The 27288-nt window shown below is 51.6% G+C and overlaps 1 protein-coding gene across 4 annotated transcripts in view; it reads left to right on the top strand.

The window, feature by feature from the left end:
• The window catches only part of LOC144727420 (apoptosis-stimulating of p53 protein 1-like), a 67402-nt gene that overhangs the window by 26828 nt on the left and 13286 nt on the right, over positions 1 to 27288 (top strand). For 3 of the 4 annotated variants that reach the window (XM_078606239.1, XM_078606240.1, XM_078606241.1), the window contains 7 exons: positions 14552 to 14699; positions 15634 to 15762; positions 18533 to 18594; positions 21603 to 21704; positions 22484 to 22667; positions 25502 to 25713; positions 26712 to 26882. In XM_078606239.1, the coding sequence (XP_078462365.1) occupies positions 14552 to 14699; positions 15634 to 15762; positions 18533 to 18594; positions 21603 to 21704; positions 22484 to 22667; positions 25502 to 25713; positions 26712 to 26882 (1008 nt within the window). Of the gene's footprint in view, positions 1 to 14551; positions 14700 to 15633; positions 15763 to 18532; positions 18595 to 19820; positions 21175 to 21602; positions 21705 to 22483; positions 22668 to 25501; positions 25714 to 26711; positions 26883 to 27288 lie in introns of those variants that run through there. The other variant, XM_078606242.1, reaches the window with a different exon arrangement.

Consider the following 27288-nt stretch of genomic DNA (forward strand, 5'->3'; position numbering starts at 1 on the left):
CCTCCCGTCACCCGAATCGTCGGCTGCTTATGATCTAACTATCATCGGTCACGAAATTACGATTCGGCAATTATTCCTTTCCCCTCTCATCCACTCTCGCGGCACGCGCGTCGAACCCCCCCTCACTCCCCCGTTGATTTGCGACGCCCGCAAAGCGATATGCTAATGAGGATGTGTTGCTCACGAGAACGAATTGGGACCGAACGCACGAGACGACGGAAAGCGTGAATAGGACAATGCCACTTTAGGGGCGAGGTTGGGGTGGGGGGTGGGAATGAACAAAACCCACCGATCCTTGTATCCACACCGTGACCTTGAATCGTGACTCATTCATCAAATCTCTCCGTGGGATTGTGGGGCCAGTGAATCATTATAAGCCTTATTAACAGGAGTAATTGTAGGGAGGTTTGGGGGTTGGCGTATGAATTGGCATATATCTATTAATCATTATACATCTCTCTCTCTCTTGACAAGGCGGCGGTTGTTATTGACCACGGTGGAAATTACTAACTGGCGGTGCCAGACGTTTTTATTTGTGGCGGTTGAGGTGGAGGTGATTTGGGTTATTACCTGGGAACGAAATATGGGGGAGGGGGGATGGGAACCTGCAGAAAGTGTTGGGACGTTCGTCTCAGTGTACGCAGGACACGTTGAACTTCTTTCGCGCCGTACGTAGCCAACCGTGCTCATCGAAGGTGGGTGGGGGTGGGGGACAACACACAACGTCGGCCTTGGGCCACTCTTCCAGTCTCGTCACCATCACCACCACCACCGTGGTCGCTGGCTTTCGATGTCCTCGCTACAATCGCAACAGTCGCCACGTCCTTCAAGGTGCCCAGTTTGGGGGGCAAGGGGGGCAATGCCTCCCCCCCCTCCTAAACTGGACATCTTTATTAATGTATTTTCAGTAGCTTACAATTAAGATTAAAAATAAATGAATTACTTATGTTCCCGTCATTCCTAATGCGAGGGACAAAGCAAACCGCTGCCCCTCCCAAAACAGAAGTCAAACTCCACCGGATGGCAATTGCGTTACACACAGACACTACTAGCACGTGAACACAGACGCACAGATGGACATGCGTACACGAGGGACAGACCTTAGCGAGCACGTGCTCTCTTAGCGAGCACGTGCTTTCTTAGCGAGCACGTGCCCTCTTAGCGAGCACGTGCCCTCTTAGCGAGCACGTGCCCTCTTAGCGAGCACGTGCCCTCTTAGCGAGCACGTGCCCTCTTAGCGAGCACGTGCCCTCTCAGCGAGCACCTATCGGCCAGCACCAGGCCTCGGCCGGCCGCCTTTGTCTCTCCCCCCCTCCCCTCCCCTCCCAATGCTGGCGTTGTTTACACGCAGCGCAACCAGGCGCTCGTTTCAAGGCTGAGTCTCAACCTCTTGGATGAACCGGACAGACGGGCACAGCCGGTTCACCCGGTCGAGGTTCCTCTCCTGGCACAAGGAACGCGCGGTCAGACCCAAAACAACCCCACCCCCCACTACGTCCCGTTTGGTGACGACTTTGGTTGGTTGCCTGCTGCCTGTTCGCTCAGACAGCAGAGAAAATAAACTTCCCGGGGGGGTGGGAGCTGCCTCTGGTCTGTCCAGATGTCCGGGGCGAGTCGTGAGGGAGGGCTCTGCGTCATTTGCGCGTTCGTGAAGTTTGACACACCGAGGGGCTGCCACCTTTCCCACCGTGGGCCAAACCCAGACAAGCTCCAACGCGAACTCGTGGCCACACAGATTTACACTTTAAAAAAGGGATTGACGGTTTGTTAAAAAAAATGTGGTTAAAGGTGTGTTTGTGTGCGTGCGTGTTTTGTTGTGGGGAGCAGTGACGCAGTGGTTAGCGCGCTGCGCTACACCCTGGCAATCCGAGTTCATTTTCCGCTCACGACCAACACCAGTGACAATTATCTGAACCGGTCCTGGGCATCGCCTAGGTCGACTCAGCCTTAAATGACTACCCGGTCCGATGTGTAAGCATTGTCACCGAGGAGACATTCGGCTGGGCGTGGCGCTGGCCACCCACTCCCTCGTGTGCCGTGCTGGCTGTCATTGATGCTATTCGCTAACAGCACTTGCCCCAAAAGTCTGTTAAAGCTATACGGGGGTTCTTTACGTTTGTTGTGGGAGGCTCGAGCAGAGGCAGCTACTGAAACTTCCTAAGGTGGGCAGGGGCGGTCCTGAGTTTTAAAGAATTGTTTTAATAGGGCCTTAAATTAATTAAAAATATGTCTTGTAAATGTTAATAAAATATACAATTTCGGCATCTCAAGGTGGGGGCTATTGTTCCCGTCACCCTTTCCCGCCCCCTTGGATCTGCGGTGAGGCCACTGACCGAGGTGAGTTTGTGTGGGGTGTTTAGATTCGAATTGAGGTGCCATGGAAATTAGATGGGATAGATGGTTAGATTTACCAACACGCATTTGCAACAAGCTATTCTCCCGACGCAAATATCATCACTTCAAAACGGCCTGAATTGTTTAAACTTTTTTTTGGTCTTGGACCACCAACTCCAATAGTTTGAGAAAATGTGGCCACCCAACAGCGCTAGACGAATCCGACGGACGAATATTGCACAGATTTGGAGCACGCCCTGTGTACTGTAACGACCCGGGGTGGTTGGTGGTGATTATCAAGCGCTCGTTAACGTCCCTGGAGGTGACCGTGTGGCTCAGAGGGGTGGGCTAATAACTTTATCTGAGCACGGAGCTCGGCACCGCTGAGAATCCTGGGTTCAATCCGCGATTAAACCGGGTTCTCAGCCCCCAGTGACTGCACACCAAAAACTCACGTCGTATGATACACGTGGTCTGTCACTCCAGCGCATTTACAGCTCTGAGTTTTACTACACCTTCGGTTTGAACGCCATTACATAAAACCCTGTTTGCAGACTTTATGGGAAGGTGTACAATATAGTGTGGATAACAATATAGTGTGGATAAGAAGTCTGCTGATGAAGGGACTGACTTCAGAGGTGGTTCTGCAATGTCAACTGTTCACGAGTGCTCCGATTGTAAATTTCTTCTCGTCAAGACACGGTGCAGGCAGAACAAACTGGTATGCAATTGGCTTTTTAGCAAAAGGAAAGAAAACAAAAGTGATTTTAACAGCAATCGCAGAAATCGACACAGCGGAGTGAGAGATTCGCTTGAACACGTTCGTCCATAGCGTTGACATTTGGCTTTGATGAGAATGTGACAAAAAAACACATGGTCAGGTGGTAGAAAGGTGGTGGTGGTGGGAGCGGTAGGGTGGTAGTAGACGTGCCAGTGGTACTGGTGGCGGTAGTGGTTTTCGTGGCAGTCATGGTGGGTTGCAGTGGTTGGCAGCAGCGGTGTTGGTAGCGTAGCAAAGAAGGAGGCTGGGGGTGTTCCTGTATAGCCTGTAGGGAGGCCCGGACAGGAAGGAGCCGTTTCCTTTCTCGGTGGCCTATAACAACAGCAGCCGCCTCCCCTCCCTCCTGCCACGTGCAGGCCCCTCGCCATTAACACGGCGCCTTCAGAGCCATTGTTCGATGGCCATGGGAAGGGAGTTGTGCGGTTTTTTTTTGCAGCAACAATGCGTTTCAGCGGTCAGCCGATGCTGTCACGTGACGACTGAAGCAGCCAGCTCCCCCTCCCCGCTGCCCCTCCTCCAGTGGTGCGTGAAGGTCACGACCCACGGGCCCCGGGTAGGGCTGCCACCTCTGACTTACAGCATACATATCACGCGAAGAAGAATATCTCCCTCTCACACACAATGCTGTACTGGAAGAGGGAAGAGTGATGTGTTAAATGCATTCTCTCGAGCGGCGTATTGTTTGTTATCGTCGTCGTCGTAATTGTTGTCGTCGTTATTACGTGACGAACAAAAAAACTGGCACCTTTCACGCCCCGAGAGAGGACTTGACAGACTTCCCAGGACAACGAGAACGATCCTCGGAAAACCAGAACAGGTGGCGGTAACCTCCAGTACCGGGGAGCGTAAAGGTGCCACGTCTCAGGCTAACAAACATCGCCCAGTTTGACCGGGAGAGTGTCCGTGGCGTTTTCAGAACGACCGTCCCGTCCCATTGTCCCCCGCAGCTTTTCACCCAATTCGAGATTGTGTCTCGGCGTCACATTTTCCCGACATTTTCCCGACGTTTTCACGCTTGACTCGTGGGTGTGGGCCGCTGGCAGCGGAGGGAGTTGCTGCTGGCTCTCCCTACGCGTCCTCGTTAAGCCTCCCGGATGTTTGGCAGCCGTAGTCACGTCGCGAGGTTTGACCCGGTGGCCCGTGGTTGCTTGCAATGGCCGTGTCACGCCGTGTCGTGGTAGCTGCACCTTGCCAGCTCTGCTACTGTGGCGAGATGTTAACCACCTCGCCTGGTATACAGTAGGTCCTTGGTTCAATCTCGACTTTGACGCCTGTATATTTGGAGTTTGCATGTCTCTCTCTCTTTCTCTCTCCCCGTGGTCGCGTGGATTTTTCTCCAGGTTCCTCCGGTTATTCCCTCCGCATTTAGAATCAACATCACCCGTTTCGAGTATTTGGCTGCTATGCATTTCCACATGACGATAAGCGACTTGGTTGAGCTATCCTTTTTGGGCAGGTCGCTTCTGAAAAAGAGCTAGAAAAAGCTCATTGTGCCTTTCCTGGTAAATGAAAAAAATAAACGGTTTAGTTTCGAAAACCTGAGTTCGAATTAATGTTGCGTGAGATTCTCAAGCATTGTGAGCTGATTGTTTGAGACCGATAAGCACCTGGCACATCCGGGGACGATTTATAATTGTGAATTGTGTAAATTGTAACGAATTGCAATCACAAAATGTCATTGTCATTTCAGCTAACAATGCGGCTGCAATTGTAATTGTTTTCACATTCCAGGTCTGCTTGTGGCTGCATAAAAGAATAGCGATTTCTAAAATTGGATTTCTCATTTACCATTTATATTTGATTCAGTCTTCTGTAAGATCTCTTTTGCCAGTGATGCTCGTCTCAATGAATCCTCACCCAGTCTCAATGAATAATAACAATGTGATTTTAATCTACGAAAGCCTCACTTAAGTCCCAGGATTGTTTTTCAGCAGGGTCCTGCAAAATCTGGATGTTTGGCCGATTCCTTAATGCGTGAGGAAACCAGAGCCACCCGGTCAATGTATTGCTTTCAACTCTACAAAGATAATCATTGTTATTGTTTCTCGGAGCAACTTGTAGGCAAGATGGAAGCGGTAGATATTACTCTGGCATCCCTCCTGAGACCCTTGCCAGATGTGGCAATGGCTCTGCCATTTGCCTGTACAAGTAATGGAACAAATAGTATTAATTCTGTGTGTTGCTTTGGGTAGAATAATAAGGATGAACTCTGAGTGGCGATCATTATTATTACGATTTAATTTTACTCGTAACTATGATCCAGCCAGGTGGCTCAGGCAGAAGGTTGCAAGTTCAAATCAGACTTGGATGGTTGACTCACCCCATCATCCTTTTTGGGGCCCATAAAATGAGTACCCGCTTGCGGTCAAGCCAAACAGCAGTTACTCTGTGGACAGACTGCCACACGCCATAGGAATGCGGAATTTCCACCACTGGCTCAAAACAGGAGATGAGCACCACCTCAATGCTCCTTTGTGAGCGGGAAATCACTTAGACTTTGTATTTGAGTCGCAATTGATCTGGCTCCACCCGGCATCGGTGTCGCAATCCATGGGAGGCAAATGACGGTGGATGTTGACACAAGAGCTGTACAGGTACACGGGAGGACCTGGAGTCCCTTTGAGGGCCAACACAGTTGATGGTTGACACCTTTAGGCCGAGGCATCGATTAGAATGTGGCCGTGCCTGCCCTGCAGACATTGAAAATCCTCTGCTGGCGTGCCGACTTTGGTGCGAACCCAATGTCCCCCACAAAACTCAATGCAGCTCAATGGCAATCGCCCCGGGGTTGATCATCATTGTCTCGTTCCGTGTCACCACATTGTCTGCTTTTGGGGGCGGGGGGGGGGGGGTTTGGGGGACGGTGCGGTGGAACGACAACAAACTAAACACAAAAAGCACTTCTAAAGAAATGAGTTTTCAATGCTACACATTGTGAGTCACCCGCAAGCTCGGTTGTCCTGACGCCGCACGTTGTGAATCGTCATCGTTGACGTCATCATCATCCCCAACATCAATCGGCCGTGATCTATCTGCTTCTGGATGAAGGCCCTCCCCAAGCCGGTTGCCGTCTCTCGCGCGAAGCAACAATCAACGCGCCGGCAAATCTCATCGCTTCCCATCCGCGCGCGACGGATATCCTGCCGGGCCCGCGTTCCCCTACCTTGGCTGCCGCTCCGTCGTTAGTCTCGACCGCCAGACGTATCATCCTTTCTCGCGAGGAATAGGAAGTCATCGTTTCTTTACCCATGCGGTATTGACGCGCGCGTCGCAGACCCCTGGCGACAAGCGCGCTGCAGTTATCCCCACGCATCGTGATCCTATTTCCACAATGTGCCGGATCCCAGTTCCACAACCTATCGGATCTGTCCCATTGTGACCCAGCATCACAGTGGGGGGGGAGGGCAGTGACAGTGCCGGGGGGGGGGGCATAATAGATTGAATCCCTGGCGATCCACCCACGCTGGAAATAGCAACAATTAAGCGCTTGTTACGTGGAGCGTGACTGTCGAGCAGGATTTGTTCTCGCGTTCACTCGCGCGCCGACTCGCCTGGCACGCCGACCGTTATTAAAGCGCCGCCTCTACCGCCTCTACCGCCGTGTCCGTCGGCTCGGGCGGGCGCAGGAGGGCATCGCAAGTCGGCGTGCCGAGATCGTGTCGGTGCAGGAGAGGCCTCCGTTGTTGACCCCCGCCGCGACTGGGAATCGGGGTCGGCCACCCCTGAGCCGCTGTCCCTTGAAGCGTGATCGTTCGTTCGAGAGCAGAAAGCGTTTTGCTGTTGTCATTCTGAGTGAGAGGGGGGGGGGGTTTGAGCTGCTCGTTTGGAGCGACTTGTGACGTTTCCCGCGAAACATTGAGGTGAGCCGAGGCTTGTGTCTTGTTGCGATTTAAAAAATATATCTGTGTACCGAAGTGTTTACTGTGTTGTAAGCAGACAATACAGGGTTGCTTCAATAAAATGTTAATACTTCTGAGAAATTTCAACAATACCCCAAGAAATGTGCCTCCTGGCTCTGGAGATCACCTGGAGAAGATTCCAGGCACGCGTTGACAACGATGGTGAGCAAATGGAGACTCCTTCACTTTTTGAAGCTATCAACATAGATTTGTTATCATGTTACAGAATATTATCCATTCTCTTTCCAATAAAAATGATAGTCCCATATAAGTGTTAACAATTTCTTGAAGCACCCTGAATTTTTTCACTCAGAATCTTTATTTAGACTGGAGGAATTATTTTTCACAGATGTCCATTGGGAGTAAACATTGAGATATTAATGGGATGTCAATACTGTACTGTGACTTGTAACCCGGGCAGCAGATGCGCTTGTTATTATCGTATCGTGACCATAAGAATCAACTTTAACCGACGGCTCCTTGCATCCTGACTCAATCAATGTGTTAATAAATGTGGCATCATGGTGCAATGGTTAGCACTGCACTACGAACCCAGTGACCCGTGTTCGACTCCCAGCCACGGCTAAGGCGAGTGGCGAGCGATAGATATCCGAATCGATGCTGGGCTTGCTACTTCACCAGCCCGGAGATGATCAGCGTGGTGAAGTATGGTCACACAACCCCCGTGACCCGCACAGGGCATGAGGGAATGCCCTCATCCACCAGCGGATTGACAAACGGCTGCCCAGTAAGCAAGCCGACGTTGGGCCTATGTCGGGTGGACTCGATTACTGGGTGTTCGTGTAGCAAGGCGTCACTGTAAAGTGCTCCAATAATTATCTGTAAAAAAGAAAAACGCATAATTGATTCATCCTTTGGCTGATCTCTTCCCGTTCCGTGGAAGTTGTATTCAAGCGGCTGTCGCTACCTTGCGTGGAGATTTACGCATTACGCGGAAATTCGCATTACGGTGGTGTTTTCGCATTAAAAATGTTGTAATGCCTTCTTGGGTCGTGAGCTTAATTGCTCAATGACTCTGCTGTGTAGTAGAGGGGGCGGGGGGGGGGGGCTTCTTTAAATCCAAGCAGTGTGCACGAAGTTCGACGGTTCGGGTACAGAATCGGAGCCCTTTATTTAAACTGAAGGAGGAATCCGATGAGCTATGAAGCTTTTTTAAATAATTTTATATTAAGTTCACTTGCTTGCTTGCTTGCTTAGGACCGTGCAAATCTTTCGGTCGTTTTTTAACCCACTTCCCGTGATCCAATCGAGCTGACATTTTCCACACAGACTCGTTGTGCGTGACAATGAATGTTCGTGAAACATTTTTTTCCAAAATTTTACACTTTTTAGGACAAAAATATTATATTTAATTACCAATTGCTTAATGCTGCCATGCAATCATCTAACCCATAGGTGGCAGCCATCTCAAGCCAGAGGACGAGAGGACTCTAGCCGCCATGCATATAAAGGATTTATAGTGAAAAACTTTGTTTTTACGGGTTATACTTGTTCTTCTTCTTGCAGATGGTTCAGTAAGGGGGGGTCGTGGGGGTCAGAAAGTTCCGGTGGAAAACAATACACAAAAACACGATAGGAGTGCAAAGTAGAGAAAATGGTGAGCGAGTCACTACTAAATATGAACAGGTAATAAACAAATGCACGTGACGTAGACTGGAACAGGGATCCGATGAGCTGTGTGTGAGCGTTGCTAATTGTTTTGCTTGTCTATGGGATGAGTGAGCGGAGTTTGGATCCATTTTCTATGGCAAGCAATCCCCTCAATATTTTTGTGTAGGACACCAAAGACGGATTTTTTTCAACGTTGCTTTCACAGCGATAGAAAGGACGCCAACTCTAGCCGCAATGCAGTGAATCTTAACGGGATTTTGAATTTATGAACTACGTCTCGATTCGTTATCCGCTATTGTTTATCCGATTATAACGTGGAAACTTTAAAGTCTCGTCTTAAAACCACATCTTCTTAAGTCGCTTTATTCTACTTCGCTTATCTGTCTCTCTTGACCCCTTTCCTTTATTCTTACGAGGCGCCTTGAGACATTAGTGGAAGGTGCCTTGCAAGTGCATGTCAATTATTAGTATTATTATTGACACGCTATGGACAAGGACGTGAACCAACCGCGGGGGGTAACTTTTTCTTGACACCCCAAGTGTAGCCAGCTCTTCTTGGTTCTTTCGGTAAAGTCACGTAGAAGGGAAATAATAAAATAATAAAAATCAAACATTATAAAATAATATAATATCATAACGATGTTTTATTCTTATTATTTTATTATTAAAAGGAAAATAATAAAATAATAAAAAGAGCACATTGTAAAATAATATTATATAATAATTATTATGTTTTACTTTTATTATTGTATTATTTCCCTTCTACGTGACTTTACCGAAAGAACCAAGAAGATCAATCCCTGCAGTCACGAAAGCTTTAAATCGAAATGTAGCCAGCTCGTCAAAACTCTCAGACGACAGCGAAGGCACGCTATGAAGATTATTATTTTTCACACACAGATGGTCCAGTAAAGGGGAGGCACCGGGGAAGTCATCAAGTGGTAACTGGAAAACAAAATACAAAAAAAACGCGACGCGTGTGCAAAGCAATGTGGAAGCTAAGCAAGTCGCGAAATATAAAATACAGGTAGTCCTCTACATACGATGGAGATGCGTTACGACGACCCCATCGTAAGTCAAAAATAACCGTCGTAACTCGGGGACTATCTGTACATTCTATACGCGGGACGTTGACTTGTTGGGCAGGCTCTGTAAATTGCACTGAACTTTCAGAGACGTGTGGGTTGCTCACTGGAGCAAAGTTAATGTTGACTTTATTAATAAACACGGCGTGCCCGCGAGTATAAATACAGCGGGCGGGCACGCCCTAGGTGCAAACGATCTTGGGGGTTTAAAAAAAAACAAGAGGAGGTTTTACCCCTTCATACTCTTAGTTCTTTCGGTAAAGTCACGTAGGTAAAAAATGAAATGAGAATTAAAAAAATATAACAATAAAATCACGACGTTTCGGAGGCAACACAAGCTTCCATCTTCAGGTGAAACGGTCACAGCAATATATCTGTATCAAGTGAGATATTTTGCTGTGACCGTTTCACCTGAAGACGGAAGCTTGTGTTGCCTCCGAAACGTCGTGATTTTATTGTTTTATTTTTTTTATTTTATTTTTTACCTACGTGACTTTACCGAAAGAACTAAGAGTATGAATCCTTGCAGTCACGAAAGCTTCAAATCTAGAAGTAGGTTTTACCCCTTTTCGGCAACAAAACATCTGTTAGGATATTCAAACGCCAAATAAGATACCTGTTGCAAGGGCTCAAGTCTGCATTGATCACACGCGGTACTCGTGGTGAACATGCAAACCAACACGCCCCGGTAATATATTGCCATTGTCGTTGCGATTGATTGGCCTACTACACCAGATACACGGAAGCCTTCTTCATGTCAGACCAGAGAACGCCAAAAAGAAAACAGTGCAGAGATAATGCCACACGTGTCAGAGCATTCGTAGCTCGGGTTGAGCAGCGATATCATGGGACCCTTTTTGCCAGTTTCAAAGTATGAATAAATAAGGTGTTCCCCTTTCTAGCAATAATGAAACAGGCGTTAAGATCTTCAAACACCAAATAGAGAACTTTTGCAAGGAACCAAGTGGTTGTTTGAAGCAAGCATTTATTTGTTTCACTTATCCGCGTCTTACTGTATGTGATTTATAACCGGAGTAACATCTATCCACGTCAATGCGGGCCCTCTAAATATCCTCGTGTAAATAAATCCAGAGCTGTTGGTTCATCCTTCACCCGTGTTGAGGATCCGTGCCACAAGACTGTCTCCTCTCATCCACACGGTGTTTGACCACCACACTGCAGGTCACAACAACAGACTCGCACTCATTTACTCACCCACTCACTCAGCCACGAACTCACCCACTCAGCCACTCGTCCACTCACTCACTCACTCACCACACTGCAGGTCACAACAACACACTCGCTCAGCCACGAACTCACACACTCGGCCACTCAGCCACTCACTCACCACACTGCAGGTAACAGCAACACACTCGCACTCATTCACTCACCAACTCACTCAGCCACTCACTCACACACTCAGCCACTCATCCACTCACTCACCACACTGCAGATCGCAACAACACACTCACTCTCACACTCACTCACTCAGCCACTCACTCAGCCACGAACTCACACACTCAGCCACTCACTCACCACACTGCAGGTCACAACAACACACTCACTCTCATACTCATTCACTCAGCCACGAACTCACACACTCAGCCACTCATCCACTCACTAGCCACACTGCAGGTAACAGCAACACATCCACTCTCCCACTCATTCACTCACCCACGAACTAATTTGCACACTCACTCAGTCACTCATTCACTCACTCGCCACACTGCAGGTAACAACACATTCACTCTCCCACCCACTCAACTCTCCCACTCAGCCGCTCACCCACTCATTCACTCATTCATTCAATCACTCACTATCCACACTGCAGGTCAAAACAATCCACTCATTCTCTGACTCACTGACCCACTAACTCATTCATATACTCACTCATCAACACACTCACCCGCTCACTCACCCATTCACCTGCTCACCCACTCATCCGCTCGCTCACTCACTCGCTCACTCACCCATTCACCTGCTCACCCACTCATCCGCTCGCTCACTCACCCGCTCACTCACCCATTCACCTGCTCACCCACTCATCCGCTCGCTCACTCACCCGCTCACTCACCCATTCACCTGCTCACCCACTCATCCACTCGCTCACTCACCACACTGCAGTTCACTACACTTCTCTCTCGGTTTTTTTTTTCATCACGATGCTTCACTTTGTAATTCCACAAACACTTCTCTCACTAGCGATGCCGAGTGAACGTGTCTCTTGTACGTGTGTCTCCTGTAGACGGTGCGGAGATGGTAAACGTATCTCTTGCGGATGTTGCCGAGCGAACGCGTCCCTTGTAGACGTTGCTGAGATGGTGAACGTCTGTTTCAGATCTTGCCGAGCGAATGCGTCCCTTGTAGACGTTGCTGAGATGGTGAACGTCTGTTTCAGATCTTGCCGAGCGAATGCGTCCCTTGTAGGCGTTGCTGAGATGGTGAACGTGTCTCTTGCGGATGTTGCCGAGTGAACGCGTCGCTTGTAGACATTGCCGAGATGGTGAACGTCTGTTTCAGATCTTGCCGAGTGAACGCGTCGCTTGTAGGCGTTGCTGAGATGGTGAACGTGTCTGTTTCAGATCTTGCCGAGCGAATGCGTCCCTTGTAGGCGTTGCTGAGATGGTGAACGTGTCTCTTAGTCTCTTGCGGATCTTGCCGAGTGAACGCGTCGCTTGTAGGCGTTGCTGAGATGGTGAACGTGTCTCTTGCGGATCTTGCCGAGTGAACGCGTCGCTTGTAGGCGTTGCTGAGATGGTGAACGTGTCTCTTGCGGATCTTGCCGAGTGAACGCGTCGCTTGTAGGCGTTGCTGAGATGGTGAACGTGTCTCTTGCGGATCTTGCGAAGTGAACGCGTCGCTTGTAGGCGTTGCTGAGATGGTGAACGTGTCTCTTGCGGATCTTGCCGAGTGAACGCGTCGCTTGTAGGCGTTGCTGAGATGGTGAACGTGTCTCTTGCGGATCTTGCCGAGTGAACGCGTCGCTTGTAGGCGTTGCTGAGATGGTGAACGTGTCTCTTGCGGATCTTGCCGAGTGAACGCGTCGCTTGTAGGCGTTGCTGAGATGGTGAACGTGTCTCTTGCGGATCTTGCGAAGTGAACGCGTCGCTTGTAGGCGTTGCTGAGATGGTGAACGTGTCTCTTGCGGATCTTGCCGAGTGAACGCGTCGCTTGTAGGCGTTGCTGAGATGGTGAACGTGTCTCTTGCGGATCTTGCCGAGTGAACGCGTCGCTTGTAGGCGTTGCTGAGATGGTGAACGTGTCTCTTGCGGAGCTTGCGAAGTGAACGCGTCGCTTGTAGGCGTTGCTGAGATGGTGAACGTGTCTCTTGCGGATGTTGCCGAGTGAACGCGTCGCTTGTAGGCGTTGCTGAGATGGTGAACGTGTCTCTTGCGGAGCTTGCGAAGTGAACGCGTCGCTTGTAGGCATTGCTGAGATGGTGAACGTGTCTCTTGCGGATCTTGCCGAGTGAACGCGTCGCTTGTAGGCGTTGCTGAGATGGTGAACGTGTCTCTTGCGGATCTTGCGAAGTGAACGCGTCGCTTGTAGGCGTTGCTGAGATGGTGAACGTGTCTCTTGCGGATCTTGCCGAGTGAACGCGTCGCTTGTAGGCGTTGCTGAGATGGTGAACGTGTCTCTTGCGGATCTTGCCGAGTGAACGCGTCGCTTGTAGGCGTTGCTGAGATGGTGAACGTGTCTCTTGCGGATCTTGCCGAGTGAACGCGTCGCTTGTAGGCGTTGCTGAGATGGTGAACGTGTCTCTTGCGGATCTTGCCGAGTGAACGCGTCGCTTGTAGGCGTTGCTGAGATGGTGAACGTGTCTCTTGCGGATCTTGCGAAGTGAACGCGTCGCTTGTAGGCGTTGCTGAGATGGTGAACGTGTCTCTTGCGGATCTTGCCGAGTGAACGCGTCGCTTGTAGGCGTTGCTGAGATGGTGAACGTGTCTCTTGCGGATCTTGCCGAGTGAACGCGTCGCTTGTAGGCGTTGCTGAGATGGTGAACGTGTCTCTTGCGGATCTTGCCGAGTGAACGCGTCGCTTGTAGGCGTTGCTGAGATGGTGAACGTGTCTCTTGCGGATCTTGCGAAGTGAACGCGTCGCTTGTAGGCGTTGCTGAGATGGTGAACGTGTCTCTTGCGGATCTTGCCGAGTGAACGCATCGCTTGTAGGCGTTGCTGAGATGGTGAACGTGTCTCTTGCGGATCTTGCCGAGTGAACGCGTCGCTTGTAGGCGTTGCTGAGATGGTGAACGTGTCTCTTGCGGAGTTTGCGAAGTGAACGCGTCGCTTGTAGGCGTTGCTGAGATGGTGAACGTGTCTCTTGCGGATCTTGCCGAGTGAACGCGTCGCTTGTAGGCGTTGCTGAGATGGTGAACGTGTCTCTTGCGGAGCTTGCGAAGTGAACGCGTCGCTTGTAGGCGTTGCTGAGATGGTGAACGTGTCTCTTGCGGATCTTGCCAAGTGAACGCGTCCCTTGTAGACGTTGCCGAGATGGTGAACGTCTGTTTCAGATCTTGCCGAGTGAACGCGTCGCTTGTAGGCGTTGCTGAGATGGTGAACGTGTCTCTTGCGGATGTTGCCGAGTGAACGCGTCGCTTGTAGGCGTTGCTGAGATGGTGAACGTGTCTCTTGCGGATGTTGCCGAGTGAACGCGTCGCTTGTAGGCGTTGCTGAGATGGTGAACGTGTCTCTTGCGGATCTTGCCGAGTGAACGCGTCGCTTGTAGGCGTTGCTGAGATGGTGAACGTGTCTCTTGCGGATGTTGCCGAGTGAACGCGTCGCTTGTAGGCGTTGCTGAGATGGTGAACGTGTCTCTCGCAGATGATACTCACCATCTTCCTGAGCCGCGACGAGCGCCGGCTCACTACGGTGCCCGTCGCCACGGAGACAACGTGCCGAGATGTGCTGGAGCGTTGCCGCGGCGCCAGTCGCCACGGTTACACCCTCACCGAGCTCTGGCGCGGATACGGTAAGCGCCGCTTCGGGTTGCGATGCTTGGGTGGACCGCACGATGAGAGATCCACGATCACAGCCTTCTGCACCTTGCGACGTGTTGGGACATCCTGATCTTCATTGCTCATTTCATATTTAACGATAATCTGTTATGATAACCAAAGGAAAATTCTCTCTAATTCTCGTGTGCCTGTAAATAGAAGTTCACGGTTTGCACCTTACTTAGGTCCACACTATCAAAAAGACAGATAGAGATCCCCCGTATAGCCTTGAACAGACTGTTGGGGCAAGTGCTGTTAGCGAGCAACAATGAAGGGCCAGCACTGTGGCACACGAGGGGGTGGGTGGCCAGCACCACGCCCAGCCACCTTTGTCTCCCAGGCGGCGATGTTTACACACCAGGACCGGCTCGGATGATCGTCACCGGTGTTGGCCGTGAGCGGTGTGGCACCCCCCCCCCCCACTCAAGGCGACCTTTGACCTCCGCTAACGCTCCGTGACCCCTAAAAAAGGACAAAAACCGGCTGGTGGCATGGGAAGAGCAATGTCTCTCAATACCTCAAGAGGGTAGAGACCCCCTTAAACCTTAAAGCCTCGTCTTGAGTGTTGTCGTGTTGCTACTATTATTATCATTACTATGCAACTGACCAAATGGGGACTTTAAATGTCTCAGAAAGACATCAGAAGGATGATCCTGGGAAAACCAGGACAAGGGGGGGACGGGGGGGGTGGCATGTGCGGGGCAATCTCAAAATGTCAAGTCCCTGCAAAAAAAAATCAATAAAATCAAGCTATTTTGTCTCGTAAATATCAATAATGTTGGGGTCTTGGGGGTGGCGGGGAGGTTAGGGGGAGGGGAGGGATGATCACCCCCCCAGGTGCCCCCCCCCCCTCCACCACCGTAGTGGGGTCACCCCAGGGTGACGGCCGTTTGCGCTCGCCGTCCGCAGAGCGCGTGGTGGCGGACGGGGAGAAGATGTACGCGCTGCTGCAGCACTGGGGCAAGGAGGTGGCGGACGTCAAATTCTACCTGCGCTACGACGGGGACGACCCTCCCAGCTCGCCCACCTGGGACACAGGTAGCCGCCGAGACCTCGGGCAACGGAAATTAACCGCGGCGTACCGTACGCTTCCAGTCGACTCGTCACAGAAAAGTGATAGTCATACCCCCCGATTTGACTTTTCCACCCTTTCACGTCATTTCGCAAATATGTCGTCGTTGTGCTATGAACACCACTACTCAATTTGCGTCGCCTCGACCTCACACTTCTGTTTTCTGTGTGCTTCGTTTGTCGTCATTCCCCCGCCGCTCCTCCAATCAGCACGGTTGGCTACGGTACGCCGTGAGAGAAGTTAAACGCGCGTACATGTTTACTGGGTGAATAAAATAGTTTTTGAGTTTTTTTTTAAAATGCGGCTCAAGACAACAGGGCGCTAAAACGCAGATATTGACCAAGAAAATGGAGCAAAATAAGAAAAGTGCGCGGGAAGCAATGGAAGAGCTCCGACGTGCGTCAGAGAATGTTCAGCTGCGAGAGGCAACTGCTGCCCTCCCCCTGCATGCTTGCCCGCCTGACCCCGTCACCACTGTCACCACTGTCACCACTGTCACCACTGTCACCACTGTCACCACCGCAGAGGTCGCAAACGGGTTTTGATTCCTTACCCGTACCCATACCCGGCCGCACCAGGGTCGCAAACGGGTACCCGTACCCTACCCGATAACTGGCTACCCGTATCCGGCTGGGTATCGGGTATGGTACGGGGATCGGGTACCCGATTGCGACCTCTGGGGATGAAGCCATGTTGCAGGCGCGGGTGGGTTGATTCTAGGAACTTGAATTGTGAGAAGAGACAATACGTTGGGAAATGAGTGACAAACGGTTACTCACCAGTGACTCACGGCCTACCCGTACCCGTACCCGGCCGCACCAGGGTCGCAAACGGCTACCCGTACCCGGTTGCGACCTCTGCACCACCGCCATCGATCCTCCCACAGCTGGTGACCGGCCCAACGCGTCACGATAGGCGCCCGCGAGGCTTCACGCAAAATCAAAGAGCAACAAAAAAAATCCCCAAAAGCTTTCGGTCATTCTTGAGCACCCGTGGGATTCGGGACACGTATGCCGTTGAAATATATTTTTCTATTTTTTTCAACTAAATATCTCGCTGCATTTGACAGAAACACCGCTGCATAGTGAGTAATTATTTTTTTAAAGCTCACATTTCACGCACCAACCCTCCCGCAGAGCATAAGGCAGTGTGGTTGATAAGGGTGAAAAGGTCGTTCTGTACACCCGCCGCTGCTGTGGATGAAGGCGCCCCTCCACAAGCATCTCTCACGGTCCCACAATGCAAAGGGGTCGTCATGTCCCTGCACACGAGACGATCTCATTGCTCCACCCGCATGGGCCGTCGTCCTTTTGGATAATTTCGATTTGGCTGCTGTACATTTCCACAGGATGATAAGCCACTTCGTTGAGCCAACAGTTGTGGCTCGGTGGGCCCTACCTGGCAAAATAAAAAAAATAGTTTCGTTTTATTTTTAGTGATTTTCTTACCTTTCCTACGCTTTGCACTCCTATTGTGTTGTTTTATTGTTTGTTGTTGTAACTTTCTGACCCGCCCCTACTGGACATGTGTGAAAAAAGAGCTTTATAGTTCATCGGATTCTTTCTGCAGTATAAATAAATATTCTCATTCTTTTGGGCTGCCACTCTGTCACCCTCCGATTAGCAATAGTTGGCTACGTACGGTGCAAAAGAAGTTCAAGTTCGAGTGAGCCTCCATCATCGACCCGTCATCCCTACCTAGCGACGTATCCTTCCCTGTACAGTCAACGCCACGTTTCTAATTCTCCTAATCCCTCCGATCTGAGTGGTTCCCCTTCCAGCCTCTGGGCATAACTCAAAAGCAAGCGCCTGTCTTTCCTTCTGAAGGAGAAAGCTGTCGATCGGTGCACAGAACCTGCCTATGACCTGTGTTTTTGAACACGTGTGACAAAGAGTCATCGAGAAATACCTCGTCTGGGAGGATAGCAGTGGAAAACGAGTGATCGATCGAACCTTAAATTGAATTTGAAGAATGTGTGCTCTCGGCATTCCAACATCTACCCTCCCATACGAAAGGAGGGGGGAAGCCAATGGGAGGTGTTGCTTGGTGCACATCTAGGGTCAAAGGTCACGGCGTGCCTTTGGCGACAATGAGCTTGCAGGCTGCGTTAGCGTGAGCCCTACACCCCGATCGTGTATTTGCTCCCTGCCGCTCTCCCTCTCTCGCTCTCTCCCTTCCCCTCCCTTCTTCCTCCCCTCTCCTTCTCCACTTTTCACCTCCCTCTCTCCCGCCCTCTCCCCCGTCTATCGCTGCCCCGCATCGCAGCTGGGGGGGGGGGGGTCACGATGATTATGCTCCCAAGTGCCGGTCACTTGGGAGATGCGTGCGCCGGTTTTTTGTGCCTCTGTAGCGGTGGTGAGAATTGAAACGAGCAAATAGATCACGGGCACAACAAAAGTTGTGCAGAAACGCTATAAGCGACGTGCTCCGTCGCCTTTGCATGCACGCGTGTCGAACTTCTTTCGCACCATACGTTGCCCACCGTGCTAAGCGCCTGCCGCACACTAACCCGAGCAAATTACAATTTGTACACTCGCGCTTGCTTGCACATTTCAGTTCCAATTTGCGCTTCGGCGTTCTACAATGAAAGAAGTGGGGCGACGCTGGCAGCAGGGACCCGTTGGCTTGGGCCAGAGCGAGCCGTGCTTTGACAATGCCCCGTGCTTTTATGACTTTCCCGGTTTCCTCCCACACTCCCCCCCCCTCCTATCTCCTCCCTTTTATTTGCCTCCTCAGATCAAGAGAGCCGCCTCAACGGCGTGAACGTGCCCAGCACGACGGACAGGATGGAAAATGGGGTGAGACTCTCATTAGAAAATATTTCTCCGATTGTTTAATTATTTTTTTTGGGGTTGTTGTTGTCGTGTCAAAGGTTTGCATTCTGCAGCAACAAGGGGCTGTTTGTTGGTAATAAAGTCTCTTTCATTTTATTATTATTAATAATATTAAAGGGTAATACACTGGCCCATTCCGGAGATGCATAAAAATTCAAGTCGTGACCTTAAAAAAGGGAACATGCCCATTAAACAGACCGATCGTTCACGATGGTACAGCTGGCAGTACCAACCGGCGTTCACGATGGTACAGCTGGCAGTGCCAACCGGCGTTCACGATGGTACAGCTGGCAGGGCCAAGCGGCGTTCACAATGGTACAGCTGGCAGGGCCAACCGGCGTTCACGATAGTACAGCTGGCAGGGCCAACCGACGTTCATGATGGTACAGCTGGCAGGGCCAAGCGGCGTTCACGATGGTACAGCTGGCAGGGCCAACCGGCGTTCACAATGGTACAGCTGGCAGTGCCAACCGGCGTTCACGATGGTACAGCTGGCAGGGCCAATCGGCGTTCACGATGGTACAGCTGGCAGGGCCAACCGGCGTTCACGATGGTACAGCTGGCAGTGCCAACAGGCGTTCACGATGGTACAGCTGGCAGTGCTAACAGGCGTTCACGATGGTACAGCTGGCAGTGCCAACAGGCGTTCACGATGGTACAGCTGGCAGGGCCAACCGTCGTTCACGATGGTACAGCTGGCAGGGCCAACCGTCGTTCACGATGGTACAGCTGGCAGTGCCAACCGTCGTTCACGATGGTACAGCTGGCAGTGCCAACAGGCGTTCACGATGGTACAGCTGGCAGGGCCAACCGGCGTTCACGATGGTACAGCTGGCAGTGCCAACCGGCGTTCACGATGGTACAGCTGGCAGTGCCAACAGGCGTTCACGATGGTACCGCTGGCAGTGCTAACAGGCGTTCACGATGGTACAGCTGGCAGTGCCAACAGGCGTTCACGATTGTACAGCTGGCAGGGCCAACCGGCGTTCACGATGGTACAGCTGGCAGGGCCAACCGTCGTTCACGATGGTACAGCTGGCAGGGCCAACCGGCGTTCACGATGGTACAGCTGGCAGTGCCAACAGGCGTTCACGATGGTACAGCTGGCAGTGCCAACAGGCGTTCACGATGGTACAGCTGGCAGGGCCAACCGGCGTTCACGATGGTACAGCTGGCAGGGCCAACCGGCGTTCACGATGGTACAGCTGGCAGGGCCAACCGGCGTTCACGATGGTACAGCTGGCTGGGCCAACCGGCGTGCCCAGAGCTGGCCCGGCCAGTGGACAATGTGCAACCACTTGAAACTTTTTCAATGAACAGGGTCAGCTCTCAGAGTGACCTTTGTTTGCCTCCGGTGAGCTTTTTGTTGTTGTAATTTTTGCCCAATTTTCATCTCGATTGTCCCATCGACCTCCCCGTCATGAGATGAAATCATCGATTCCGAAATCTCGCAAGGGCAGCAGCGGGGAGCCCCTTCGTGACCTGTGATCCATACGGTAGAGGGCAGCACTTTTCTACCCGCTGTGCATATGAGAGCGATGCCCAACGGCACTGCAGTCACATCGATATTGTCGATTTGCGGAGCTGGAATTTAGCCCGATTTTAGGGCAGCCCGTGAAAGTTTAAGGTGTTCACTTATTTTTCGTGCTGTCATCCGTGACTGCGCTGAGATCATCAGCTCGCTACACTTGAGAACTCGATTTAATTGCGGGCGTGGCTGAAGCCCGGATTCAAACCCAGCATCTCGGCGGTGCCCGACCTCTGGGCCACCCGGCCAGTCCTCCTCCCCGGTGGGTTTTAATTTTGCGACGCCACTCACAGCCTCATTGAATACCGGGCGCCGGCCTCATAACCGCTCCCTTTGCCTCCCCCAGCTTCCCGCTCATCCTCGGCAGAAGATATTTTAATCACCGACTCCCTAGCCGACGAGGCATCTCCCACGTGCTCGCGCCCTGTCGAAATTTGTATAAATTCTCCGCCGCTCGCCCTGGAGCCAGCTCGTTTGGTCGTTCAGCTCGGGCGCGGTCGTCGATTGCCAACCTCCGTGCACTCCGCTCCCCCCTTGCACTGGAATTCCTCAGCCCGTTCCTCATTGGGGCTCTTTTTGAGATCTCGTTCGGCCGCGCGTCGCGCGTTTGAGACGGATTTATTTTTTTACATCTGCCGACTGTGTGGATGCTGCTTGGATGCAGCAGAGGATTATTTTCACTTTCAATTCGCTTCAGAGCTCAAACGCTCGAGTTGCTTCCGTGGCGCATGGCGGGTGACGGGCCGACCGGCCGGCACGACTTTTTTGGACGCGACGACGACGAGAAGTCAACTTCTGCCGCCACTTCTGCCGACGGGAGTTGAGGGTCGGCGGTCGAAATGTCGGGGGGGGGCTCGTGGCTACGGTGGCGGGCGGCGGCAATGATCGGCGGGGGGCCCGTGGCACTCGGCCGCCCGCACCACCGCCTAGTTTACCGGCCGAGGAGGGAGCAGCAGAGGGCGGCAAGGGGGACTGCCCCCCGCAGGCGGACAGGACGAGCGCGGGTTCTCCTGCAGGTCGTGAAAGCATTCACCGGTTGTCACGTTTGATGATGACGACGACGACGATGACAACACAGTCGTCGCTGTGGCTACGGATGGCAACTAAATCGTTTCCGTGTGTTCGGTCGTTGTTGTCGTTACTAATGAGCTAAAGGTTGCAGCCCTGCAATGTCTTGCTCGTTCAACCTTGTGCCACACAGGGACAGCTGTCACCGGGGGGGCCCCTTGGCTAGACGACGGCACGGTTGGCTACGTACGGCGCGAAATAAGTTCAACATGCATACCGACAGGGCATCGGAACGTTTGAAATGAGATGTGTTGGAAGGTGCTCTTGCGTTGCCGGGGCATCGTTTAAGCAAGCGCCAGTATAAATTAAAAAAGCAAATCCTGACATCTGGAGACCCCTCGTGACCCTGACGACCCCCCACCCCACTCCCGTGCAGGTGGGCGGCTCGGGTGTTGAGCTCTCGCTGTCGGAGCTGCAGGAGGTCGCCGAGAGACAGCAGCAGCAAATCGAGGCTCGTCAGCAGCTGCTGGCCAGCAAGGTGAGGGCGGTGGCAACGTCACGTGATGATGAGCGGCGACCAGCTCCGAGCCGAGACTAGCAGCTCGAGCAGCATCGGTAGCACGCGGCCGGGATTGGCGAGAGGCGCCCTGCCGCAATACGGTCTGTACCTTGTCACGAATATTACAGGGTATGGGATGTGTTAAGTAGCACACAGGGTGTGGCGGATGCAATGTTAAATGCTGGTCGCGATGTGGTGCAGCTTGTTATCCGTCGCCAACCGCGGAGGTTACGTTCCTGAAAAACCGCCGAGATTGACAAAACCGCAGTTGGCAGATCTCAGGCCTTATGGGAAATAGCGGGTTCGGGCAACCAGAGCCGCGGTTACACTCGTCAAAACCTAACTATGTTGCCTGTTCCTTCACTAAACAGAAATACAATACACTGACATAATAAAAACACAGTACTCTCAACTAAACTATTTTATTTTATCAGGTAAGGCTCCACTGAGCTATATTGCTGCTTTTCAGAAACGAACTAGCCACATTATAGCCAAATGCAGTGGCTTATCATGTGGAAATTTATCGCAGTAAAATACTCGAAAATGCACGTCGATTCTAAATGTGGAGGGAAAAACCGGAAGACCCGGAGAAAAATCCACGCAACCACGGGGAGAGAGAGAGAGAGACACCACCACAAACTCCAAATATACAGCAGCAGGCATCGGGGTCGGGATCGAACCCACGACCTCCCGCGTACCAGGCGAGGGAGTTGACAATCCCGCCTCCTCCGTGACTCTGCGAGCGGCTCTCTGCGCAGGAGCGGCGGCTGCAGCAGCTGAAGCAGAAGGAGCGGCGGCGGCGGCGCCGCGAGGAGGCGGAGGCCGGCGCCGAGCGTCTGCGTGCGCTGCGGGAGACGCTCGCCGCCCAGGAGGAGCGCGCCGGGCGGCTCCGTTCCACGCGCGCCGAGCTCCACACCAAGCGGCGCGCCAACGAGGACCTCGGTGAGCTACCGCGCGGCGGCGGCGGCGGCGATGTTATCGACGTGTCCTTTTTTTGTAGCCGCGATCGGCACGCTTGGCTAGGCACGGTGCGAAAGACGTTCGACATACATATGTACACACATAGGCCACGGTGGCGAGATGTTAACTACCTCGTCTGGTGTACAGGAGGTCGTGGGTTCGATCCCAACCCTTGACGCCTGCTGTATATTTGGAGTCTGCGTCTTTCTCTCATCATCATCACTGTGGCTAGGAGATGTTAACTACCTCGCCTGGTATACAGGAGGTCGTGGGTTCGATCCCAACCCTGACTCCTGCTGCTGCTGTATATTTGGAGTTTGCGTGTCCTCATCTCCCCGTGGTCGCGTGGATTTTTCTCCGGGTCCTCCGGTTTTTCCCTTCACATTTAAAATCAACATCACTCGTTTAGAGTATTTGGCTGCTGGAAATTTCCACGTGAGAAGCCACTTCGTTGAGCTTTCATTTGTGGCCAGGTCGCTCCTGAAAAAGAGCTGCATAGGCTCAGTGCACACACACAACACAAGGCTGCTCTAAGAATGGCCACTGCTTCCGCACAGCATCTGGAGATGCAGTTGCCTCTAGTAAATCCCCACATTGTATCATGTTGACTCACACAGAGACTCATGGAATCACTTGGAGCACCACGCACCCACGTACGAACCAATTGGACTCGCACAGAGATTTGTAGACACGCATTGAGAACCGTCCGCCCACATGGGAGCCCGTAGGCTTCGCACGTTGGACTTGACAGCCTTTATATAAGAACAAATAAACACACAAAGTGTTTCTGTGCAACGTCCGGAGATTCGTTCGCGTGCAGAGGCTGTGTTAAATCAACGTTGTGTTGTGTGGCGCATATACCGTGCCGCTTGAATCGTGGATTTGATACAACATTTAAATTGAGCGTAGCCGTGCAATGGTTTTCGCGGCCAAATTAGCGCGATGCTGCCGAGTGGAATATTTTTCTGCTGGCTGTGTGACCCCGAGAGAGAGACTTCAAGAAGAAGAAAAAAAAGCGCGCGACATGACGCTCATCTTCGCGTCGATTGGTCGCCTACCCTTCACGTTTCTTCAACCATGGGACATTGTTAGTGACAGTGAAAAACATTTTAGATATATACACATGAATAAAAAAAAATTACTCGTAAATGAGCTACTGCTTGAGTGAAAAATGTGAAGACATTTATTTTTTATTTTTTACCAGGTAAGGCCCCACTGAGAGAGCTAATTAGCTCTTTTTTCAGAAGTGACCTGGATATCACAAATGACAGCTCAACGAAGTGGATCATCATTGGGAAATGTGTTGCAGCCAAATACTCTAAACGCACGTTCATTATAAATGTGGAGGGAAAAACCGGAGGACCCGGAGAAAAATCCAGGCGACCACGGGGAGAGAGGCACGCGAACTCCAAATATACAGCAGGCGTCAGGGTCGGGATCGAATCCACGACCTCCTGCATACCAGGCGAGGTAGTTAAATTGAAAAAAAAATAGATGAACACGGCTAGTTGTGAAGGCCAATTGCTGCTTAGAGTATTTGAAGACTAAACTTTCTGTATCGGTAGCACCTGGTATGTTTAAGACTTTTCAATGAGTAGGAATAATAAAAATACTACCACTGATATTTTGTTTAAATTTACTATAAAGTGGCCGGATGGCTCGGGGTTGACAAGATTGAGCTGCGGTGCCACTGAGATCCTGGATCCGAGTCCAGATTTCAACCGTCCAAAATTAAAATCGGTTCGCAAAATGTATGAGTTGACCAATGACTGCACAACAACAAAATCTACAGTGAAAAAATGTCGACTTTTCACTGTAAAAGTGGAATAGTTCAAGCTCCAAGAAGCATAAAAACATTCCCTTTGACTTCCATGCGGTGATTATTTATCTGCAGTGGGGTGAGTAGTGAAGCACGGTGCCCCTCGTGCAAATAAGAGGTCACTTGAAGGGATTTCAGAAGTAGTTCTCCGATGCCTCCTTCAGCGGGCCGTTTCTTAACACAAACGGGGGTGATGGCACTGCACTATGAGAGTTCTGAACGGACACTTTTATCTTGACTTGAAGCCAATAACACATTTGTAAAAAAAAAATGTGAAATGAAATACATTTAACAAATATATTCCGCATTCTCCAGATTATAAGACACTCTGGAAAGATGCCCACCCACAAACTTGTGCCTGGTGTCAATACATTTATACAAATCTGGAGGCCCCCTCAACAACAACAACCGCCATTCACCACTAAGTGGCGGTGACGTCACCACGGCGCTTGTGCCAGGCCATGTGCACATTAAGGCCACGTGAAGTGTCCAACGCCCGCTGACAGGAGGTCATGGGACGACCCAGTTGCCATGGGTTGACTGACTGAGATGACTGGCTGAGATGGAGCCCCAAAGACAAAGATCCCCCGTATAGCCTGAACAGACTGTTGGGACAAGTGCTGTTAGCCAGCACCTATGAAGGCCGGCACAGCACACGAGGGGGTGAGTGGCCAGCACCACGCCCGGCCCACTTTGTCTCCCCAGATGTGCTGTTTACGTACCTCGCCAGGTACTCATTTGAGGCTGAGACGACCTAGAGGAGGCCCAGGACCAGTTCAGATAATCATCACTGATGTTAGCCGTGAGCGGGAATCGAACTCGGGTCGCCGGGTTCGTAGCGCAGCGCGATAACCGCTATGCTACCAGTCCCCACACACACACACACACGTATCATATTATAAGACGCACACCCCAACCTCTGCTTTAAACTAGAGGGATAACAATTGTGTGCGTCTCATAATCAGGAGAACGTGGTGATCATTTATTTCTTCTCCAGCGCTGGAGATCGAGAGAGCGACCGCCAGCTTCCAGGAGAAGCGGAGGGAGCTGGAAGTTGCCATGGCGACCGTCACGGAGCTCAGTCGCCAGTTGGAGGGTCTCCGTGGCGACGGCACCGGGGACGGTTTCCGTGACGACCGGCCCCCCTCCTCCTCCTCCGCTGCCTCCCCCGCGGAACAAGAGCTGCAGCGCTTGTACCTCGACCTGCAGGTGAGCGTGGCCGGCACTCGGACCAACGAAAGAGACCAGCGCCGAGAGCGAGAGGGACGTTGGTTAACACCTCTACGGTTCGTCGTCGTTATTTTTCTTACCTCCTCCCAAAAAAAGTGTCCGACGTTTAAATTAAGGACTTGGTTTTTTTGTTATTGCATTCGTTTTTTTTTGTTCTAGTGCATTTGTCGCGTAGATTTTTCTCCGCGTCCTCCAGTTCCCCCCCCCCCCCCCAACGTCTATAAATGTATTTGGCTGCTCCTATACATTAGCACGTGATAAGCCACTTCTTCATTTGGCGATTAACTGTGATCGCCAGGTCGCTTCTGAAAAAGAGCTCGATAGCTCAGTTGGGTCTTACCTGGTAAAATAAAATGATTTAGTTTAGTTTATTGTTTTTATTATGTTAGTGTATTTTATTTGTTTAGTGTTTAGTGAAGGAACAGGCAAACATCGTTAGGCTTTGACGAGTGCGAGCACGGCTCTGGCTGCCCTCACCGCGGTTTTGCCAACCACGGCGGTTTTCAGGAACGTAAACCCCGCAGTTGGCGAGAGATAACACGTTCGTACTACATAGCGACCGGTATTACATTGCAATCGCTACACCCTGTATGCTGCTTAACATATCCTATATCTTGTGATATTCATTACAAGCTATGCCACCGCATTGTCGCGGAGTGCCCGTCGCCAATTCCATTCATCCAGTTTACTCCCTCCACCTTGCGACTCAACACCTGCTCCAGATTCAGGGATGCAATTCGGTTCTAAAGCCGATTCCGTTTGAAATCTCTTTCAACGTTGTCTCGGTCGAGTCGAGCGATCCGTGCCATCCGTGCCATCATACATTTCTTCTGTGCGATGCACCCCACTGGCCAGAAAGTAAACTTCTGCATCTGCCCTAACCTGCATGTGTAGGTACGTACGTGTACAAAGGTAACACTCCCCCCGGCCCCCCCACTCTCCCCCCAACCCCCACCCCGTCCGTCATCCCCACACAGAGCAAGACGACGATGAACCAGGAGCAGAGCGCGCGTCTGCAAGAGCAGACGGAGCTGCTGGGCCGGCGCACGAAGGAGCTCGCCGCGCTGGAGCGCCAGCTGCAGGACATGCGTGGGCGCCTGCGCAGCAAGAAGGAGGAGGCACAGCGCGAGGGGCCGCCCCCCCACGGAGTGCGTGAACTACCCCCCCATCCCCCCCCAACCCCCCCCCACCCCCGTAAATAAATAACCCTTCATGCGTAGTGGCGGCCTTAATAGGTGCTTGCCAACGGTACTTGCGTGCCTCCACTACAGTCCTGTATGGCTTGCAACACACGTCCAGACGTTCTCTCTATCAAATCGGTTTAGACCGGTTTAAACCGGTTAGAACCGGTACAGGCAGTCCTCGACATACAAACACCTGCACTTAGGAACACACGCACTTATGAACCAGCTTCCATGAAATGTGATGTTTTTTTTATATTGGCTTAAAACGCAAATTCCCACACGCATGTGTGCGTGCATGAAAGTGGGTGAGTGCGTGAAAGTGAGAGCGTGGGTAGAGAGGTGCCCTGAGAGAGGCCGATGCAGTGCCCTC

The sequence above is a fragment of the Lampetra planeri genome, chromosome 25 (assembly GCF_965212315.1).
Source record: "Lampetra planeri chromosome 25, kcLamPlan1.2.h2, whole genome shotgun sequence".
NCBI lineage: Eukaryota > Metazoa > Chordata > Hyperoartia > Petromyzontiformes > Petromyzontidae > Lampetra > Lampetra planeri.